The sequence below is a fragment of the Miscanthus floridulus genome, chromosome 13 (assembly GCF_019320115.1).
Source record: "Miscanthus floridulus cultivar M001 chromosome 13, ASM1932011v1, whole genome shotgun sequence".
Lineage (NCBI taxonomy): Eukaryota > Viridiplantae > Streptophyta > Magnoliopsida > Poales > Poaceae > Miscanthus > Miscanthus floridulus.
In genome coordinates this window covers 2,082,044-2,089,694 of record NC_089592.1, presented here as the reverse complement: position 1 = coordinate 2,089,694, position 7,651 = coordinate 2,082,044, and the positions used below count along the sequence as shown (strand labels likewise).

Genomic DNA, 7,651 nt, shown 5'->3' with positions numbered 1-7,651 from the left:
GGCGGTGAAACAATTTCACCGTTGGTTATTATGTAACCGGCGGTGATAAGGGTGTTGCGACAATACTTTTTTTAGTAGTGTATAATTAGTTTTTATTTTTAAGTAATAGACATACTTAGTTAGCTATTTTAATTTCACTCATTGTCATCCATCTCACCAAATAGAAAAAAATAGCTCGTTCTATCCATCCAACCAAATAAAAAGAATCGATAAATCTATCCCAAGATTCATAAACAACTATATCACATCCAATTTTGCCCTCAAACCAAACGCGCCCCTATTTACTTGTTTAGCCGTCACTGGTCGTGGTCACTGGTTCGACTTGGACATTATCAACATTTTATATTGGTGGACTCCGATCCACTCTGTTTTGTTGTCTTTCCATTACAGGGAATTAATTAAGCCCCAATTTTAATTTCATCCTTTTTGAAAGAGCATAAAATGTTGTGGAGTGAATTCAGGCCGAAAATTTGCTAAAATCCTAGTAAGTACTCACTAAAACAATGCAATACGCTGTCATAAAAAAAGAGTGCAAAGTTTACAGGTTGGGTTTAATAACCAGTCCAAAAGGCCTTAGGTGGCAACTGCAGGTCAGCAGCGTTGCTCTCCAACATCTCAAGGACTTCGCCCATGGAAGGCCGATCGGCCGGTTTGGGCTGTATGCACCACAAGCCAACTATGATCATCTTCCTCACGAGCACTTCCGCGGTGTCGCTACTGCTGCTGATCTCGCTAGTTGTGGGGCCACAGAACTGATCCAAGTTTTCATACAACCATTGCGGAAAATACTTGCTGCTGCTGTCGTCTGTACTGACATCAATTTTCTTCCTTGCTCCGACCATTTCAAGGACCACCATGCCGTAACTGTACACATCAGCCTTGCTGCCCACTGGTCCGTAGTTTCTTGAGAATACTTCAGGCGCTATGTACCCTATAGTGCCTCTTGCCCCGGCAATGGAGATTCTACTCTCCTTTTGTCGGCCCAGCTTAGCTAATCCAAAATCTGATATTTTTGGACAGAAATCCTGATCTAGCAGAATGTTGTGTGGTTTGATATCGAAATGCACAATGCGGGTGTTGCATCCTGTGTGGAGGTATTCCAATCCTCGTGCAATTCCTATGACAATATTGAACAATTTATCCCAACTTAAAGTGTCTTCTCCTTCGGTAGAATTGTTGCCAAAAGTGTATCTCTCAAGGGAACCATTGGGCATGTACTCGTAGAGGAGAGCTCTTTTTGAACCTTGAAGACAATATCCTACCAGAGTAACAATGTTGACATGAGATGTTCTGCTAATGCTGGCCACCTCGTTCATGAATTCCTCACCATCGTCCTCCATGCCCTTCAGCATCTTAACAGCTATCTCACGACCATCAGGCATGTTGCCTCTGTAAACAGCACCATAGCCACCTTGGCCCAGCTTGTGAGAAAAAGACTTGGTCATTCTTTTCACTTCCGAGTAAGTGTAGCCTTTGGGGTGTAAAGTTCCTTGCTTTTGCAAAAATGATTCAAGCCTTGGTGAATTTCTTGGCCCTCTGTGCCATGGTACCGTGCCATAACATCTCTTATACCACATGAAGACTGTGAGAACAATTACACACACCCCAGATAGCCCTGAGGTGCCTTGCTATAATATCTGAAAATAGACATTATTAAATAAAATTATTTACGTGCGATTATGCTGCAAAATGCCCATAACATTATTTTTTAAAAAAAATTGAACCATCAAGCTGCAAGCTGTTCTAAAAGGAAGGAGAAACTTCAGTGGCCAGAAGCCCAGAACTCAAACAAACACATGCGTTCAGTTGTCGTTCTTTTCAAGACTTTATATATCAACTTGATGTATTGTCCTTTAAATTTTTAATAAAGTCTTTCATTATGAGAAAAATGGCCCATGCTCCTTTTTTGTTTTTTTAGACAAGATCGTAGTTCCTTATGTCGAAAAATTCTAGCGTTGGCCATGATATATAGATATATCAATGGAGTTTTTGTTTGACACTACTATAGATAGGTTTTTTAGAGGCGGCTGGAAATCATTTGTAGATACGGCTATTCCAGTGGCATCTACCTGCCTATCTCGATTTCTAGAGGTGGGTATCTAGCCTACTCTAGAAATCGCTCTCTAGAGGCGAGCCGAAACCCAGCTGGCTCTAGAGATTGATTTCTAGAGGCGGGCTGAATTCCAGCCGCTTCTAGAAATTATTTTCTAGAATTTATAAATTAGGCAAAAATAGTAATTTTTTTAACCCGAGGGAAGCCTGACAGCCAGCTTCCACATGCAACCGCGTGGGATCAAACTCAAAACCTCAAGCCTGGCGTGTTGCTTCCTTACCACTACGCCTCAAAGTCGCTTGTGACTAAGTGGATGTATTTCTTTTGTATTCACTTTAGTAAATATTGTAATTCATATTTAAAATCCTAAATAAATTTAAATAAAAAAGTTTAAACTAAAAATTTTTATATCTCTTGGAATATTATAACTTTGGTTTAGGTCATTTGAATAATTAACAAAAATATGAATTTCAAAAACATTAATCTTTAAGCAGAATTTTTGGGCCCTAAACTGTTTTAAATGAAAAAGTTGTCAACAACAAAGTTGCCTATCTCTTCGATTAATACAACTTTGGTTTACATTGTTTCTCCATCCGAGGTACTTTGAAAAATTCAAAAACATAATTTTAAAATCTAAAACTTTAAAACAGAATTTTTGGCCGATAAATAATTTCAAATAAAAAGGTAGTCAATTACAAATTTATAAATCCCTTTGAGTACTTCAACTTTGGTTTAGGTCATTTCTCCATTTGAGGTTTATTTGAAAATTTTTAAAATATTGAATTTTAAATTATGAAAATTTAAAATAGATTTTTAGGCCTTAAATGATTTCAAATGTAAAATTCATCAATTAAAAAGTTGTAGATCTGTTCTAGTACTACAACTTTTATATAAAGTTTGTCTTCATCCGCCTTGATTTGTAAAAGTTATGAATTTTACTGTGCTACATCTATTTTTTAGAGGCGGGCCAAAATGCCAACCACCTCTATAAATCAATTTTTAAAAGCAGTTGGAAAATCTAGCCGCCTCTAGATATTTTTAGAGGCGGTTCAGCTTGCCAGCCGCCTCTAAAAATAGAGGGCATTTCTAGTGGCTGCCGGAAAACCTAGCCACCTCTAAAAATCTATTTCTAAAGGCAAGCCAGCTTAGAAACCATTTTTGGATGTAGGTTTTGATAGAGCCACCTCTATCCAAAAAGGGAGGTGGTTTTAAAAATAGTTTTTATAGTAGTACTGAGGAACTATTATCAAATATCTTGTTGATTATTGCAATGCTGGTATAGTTTTGAATAAGTAGTGAGTAAAGCCACTCTATGTTTGTTATTGTAAGGACATGTTGGGCAATCCTCCTTATGAGTGGGCATTGAGGTGAGGAATTGCTTGAGCTGGTCCATGTATAATAGGTGTAGCTCAAGGAAGTGGTGCATCTAGCATTTTTATGTTTGGCTTCCAAGAGGAGAGAAGGCTCTCGATTGGAAGAGCACAGAGCGGCAGCCCCTCATCCCGTCGTGGATAAGAAGGGCGAGAGGGGGGGGGGGGCGGAGCGAGGTAGGGTAGTACTAGTTCAGCCCCTTCTTGCAAATGTGAGAGAAGGGAGAAAACACCGGAACAAGAACAGAGTGAGAGCCTCCAAGAGAGAAGAAAAAGGAGAGGGAGAAGAATGAGACTAGAGAGAAGATCTTGGAACAGATCAAGAAGGATTTGTCCTCAAGGTTGTGAAAGGTCAGATCCACATCCTTGGTGCTTCTAATCTGTGTTCCACCATTATTTGGTGAGGTCATTCTTTACCCTAAGCTAGCAGTTCCAAATCTTGTTGTTGTTGTCTAAGATTTATAAATCTTGACGTATGGTTGTTTGTAGTGCCGTCTAGAAATGAACAGGCTGTAATCCGACAAGTAAATAATAATAGAAGATTTGGTTGGTTTGGTCCCGTAGTTTTTATCTCGATTTGGGGGCTTCTCATGTCAAAATCTAGTGTCTTTTGGTTAATGTGATGATTGGATTCAATTAGTTTTTGCCGCTGCTTTATCCTCCATCTATATGTGTGATGCATATGTTTCCCTACCTGAATAGGTGATGATTTTGGACTAACTTTAGATTGTGTTGAAATTAATGCTTCCGCTGTCACTAGCTGTTAGTGTGGAAACCCCAACAAGACTCGCACATAGGAAAGCTTAGCCATTGTGAAAAATGACATTCAGCAACAGGATCTGGTGGATATCACCAATGTCAGGGGTTGTTTTTCTTAGCACACTCAGATAAATCATCGTCTACGATTCTGCTCATCGATCTAGGAGTAAAACATGGTTTGGAACCAGAGTTGCCATTGGGTTGTGCATTTCATAATTCCGTGAATTTGGTGTCAGAATGTATAATCACAATATATGTTAAGGGAAAAAAATATTAGTATAAACAAGGAGACCAAATATATAAGATGTTCCTAAGCATATTTCTGCTGGTCTTATCAATAAAAGAAAAATCTTCAAAGCACAAAATAGGCCAGGGATTCTTACATATTCTTCTGATACTTTTCTTTCGTGATGGGCTGGTATTCGGTGTAACTGGTGAGTTCTTTGGTGGCGATGCATTGCCAGAGCCCCCTGGAATTGGCGAGCCATTTGGTGGATCCGTTACGACAGCTGAGTTAACAAACAGATCGATCAAATGATCAGTTGTCGTTCTTTAAAAAAACTAGTTAAGGGATCCTAGTGGAAAATGCGAAGTAATTTATGAATAAACCATTTTGATCACCGATTTGTACATTAATTAAGTCAGTAATTGAACAGATCAAACGCACAAACTCGCTTTGTTTGTAAATCCTAACCCAGATACTTGCCACATCATGTAAACGCTGCCACATACAAAACTATAGCCCCGCAGGTGGATTGTTTCCTCAAAATACGTACATAAATTCCATTCCAATCACCTTTCTCTCCCAGTCCCCTCTCATTTGTTCATTCGTGGCGAACTGACTGGTTACAGAAACAATTCCTTCTGTCTCGTCCTTAACTCTATCACAACGTCATCTTTTCTTCTTCTTCTTCTTCTTCTTCTTCTTCTTCTTCCAAAGGGCACTAATTCGTTCTATAAAAGCTGTCCTAGTCATGTCATTGCTCTAACACCTAATATCATTGTACTCTATAGTCCTAAAGTATAAGGTATCAGATTATTCAAAATTTGTCACAAATTATAAGGAATTCAAGGTGAATGAAATCCACATACACATTTGTTATAGCCCCCAGACCCTAATAACATGCATCCCTGTTCCTGTTTTTAATGTATATTGTCAACCCAACCATCTAGCATAGAATATGTAAGCACACTATTTTTCATGATTAAAGGAATGTTATTAAAGGCGTCATTTGCTTTACTCTATAGTTATTCTCTATACGGATTGATGGAGGCATTTACTTACCGCTCACAAGCTTGGCACTGTAACCAGTGTTCATGTCATAGTAGCGGCTCCACAGCGTGATGCCGCCGTACTTTGCGGAGCCGTCGACCACCGGCAGCACACGCGACACAAGGGCTTGCGGGTCTATGTACCCACTAGCCGCTGCATCAGGCGATGCTGGCAGGCCAAGAAATACCGACGACGCCGACGGCAAGAACTGCGTCCATATCTTCCACGAAAACCCTAGATCGGTCACGTCTCCGTTCTGGTACTCGCACCCGGGGTTGTTGTAGAACAGTACCGAAACGTGGTTGAACAGCCCCGTGGCGAGCGCTGGGCCGAGAGAGGCGTCTGGGTACGGGCACTGCGGCGCCGCGGTGAGCAGGTACTTCCGTCCTCTCTTGTCGCCCTTGTACAGCGACGTCAGGATCTTGGCGAGGTCGTCGAAGTGACTGGCCTCACCAGTCTCGATGTTGAAGTCGATGCCGTCGAGCACGGCGCCGCCGAGCGGCCGCGACAAGGTGGTGCCGCCGAGGAAGTTGTCCCAGAGGTAGGTGGCCACGCTCTGCGCGTCCGAGGCAGAGGACAGGCCGTAGTTTCCAGCGGCGCCGCCGATGCTGAGGAGCACCTTGACGCCTGTGGCCTGGCAGGACGCGATGTCCACTGCCAGACCTTTGCAGCCGCCCGATCCGGGATCGCAGTGTCCGGCCAAGTTGAGGACCGGTGTCTGGCCGCTGCCGAACGTGGAAAGGAAGGCCATGACCACCAAGGCGTAGCGGCCGGTGCTGCATGTCTTGGCTAGGCTGCCCTCCTTGCCACTCTGGCCCCAGTAGACGGAGATGTTGACGGTGGCGGCACCGGCCGGGGCTGCAGCTGCGCCAGCCAACAGCAAGCAGGCGCAGAGAAGCTTGCGGTTGCAGGCCATTGGCTAGCGGCTTTGTTTCTGTGGATGCGTTCTTCTTCTGGTGGTCGACACTTTGGTTGCAAACTTTCAATGGCTTTGGACTTGTGGGACGGGGTAACCCGAAGGCCCTTGCACCGGGGTGACGCCAAGTTTGTTTGTGACTATATACCTACCATGCATATGAAAGTGAGGAGGCTTGGAACACAGAACAGAACCCACAAGAAGCTAGCTAGCAGGTCGACACATGCACACAGCAGCAATTTGGAGTGGACACAAGAATGTGGCGACGACCGCCTGCTGCAACAAACGCCCACCAAAACCAAAAGAGTACAAGGCCTTTTAAAGCCTAGCTGAAACTCCACGGCAAGCAACGACTCGCCCGGGTCTATCCGTTTCTGCACGACGCGCACTCACGCGTACATCCACCTGAAGCTGACCACAAGCCACTCCGCCTTCTACGCCGTGGTCTTGCATGCAGATGCTAGCTTCTCGCCGTACTCAAACTAGCACAAACTAACAAGCCTAGTCTACATGCAAACACGTTAACAAATAACGTGACTCAACACATCTATCCTATATGCAAGACTTAAAACTAATTAAATTCATGATTATTTCCAACAGACGATTTGGTTGCAAACTTTCAATGACTATGGACTTGTGGGACGGGGTAACGCGAAGGCCCTTGCATTGGGGTAACGCCAAGTTTATTTGTGGCTATATACCTACCATGCATATATATGAATGTCACGGGTGTGACTACACAATCGCTGGCTACACTACTGGACGATAGCAGCTGGCGCATTATTTTTCTTCCTAAACAACGAGCATCATCATGTCGACCATGTCAATCCTCATCAGACACAGGGACTCTCAGTCCACATGGATAGTTCAATGTGCTTATCAGGCGCCTGATCCGAAGATATGTATCATCCAAGCCATATTAGTATGATGGCATACTCCTCTTGTTTTAATTAGACTTATGAAACCAACAAACTTCTCCTTAGGAGGATAGATGGGACGATTAGGTAAGATTCCAGGTAGATCAAACTTTTTATTCTCTCGTGAGATTCAGGTGGTCTCAGAGTGCTGTTGTTCTACGGCTCCTCTCTTCTTGGCACGTTGATCTTGAGAACCGAACAATTCAATTACGAAAGGCATGCGGAAATTCAAAACTGTTAGAACAGCTCTAATGGCTTAGAGCTAGTTACAATCAATTTTTTAATCATCGAATAGTGCAAAAGACAAGAGACTAGCATGGACTCAACAGATAGTGTCGCACATTTCACGATGCATTCCCCTCT

At 42.7% G+C, this 7,651-nt stretch overlaps 1 protein-coding gene across 1 annotated transcript; it reads right to left on the bottom strand.

The window, feature by feature from the left end:
• Window positions 1-394: 394 nt before the first annotated feature.
• Window positions 395-6,371, bottom strand: LOC136501978 (PR5-like receptor kinase). Its single transcript, XM_066497477.1, has 2 exons — window positions 5,468-6,371; window positions 395-1,624 (listed from the first exon to the last, which is right to left on the bottom strand). Exons 1-2 carry the CDS (start codon window positions 6,369-6,371, stop codon window positions 552-554), a joined length of 1,977 nt encoding a protein of 658 aa, XP_066353574.1. The 3' UTR covers window positions 395-551.
• Window positions 6,372-7,651: the final 1,280 nt, after the last annotated feature.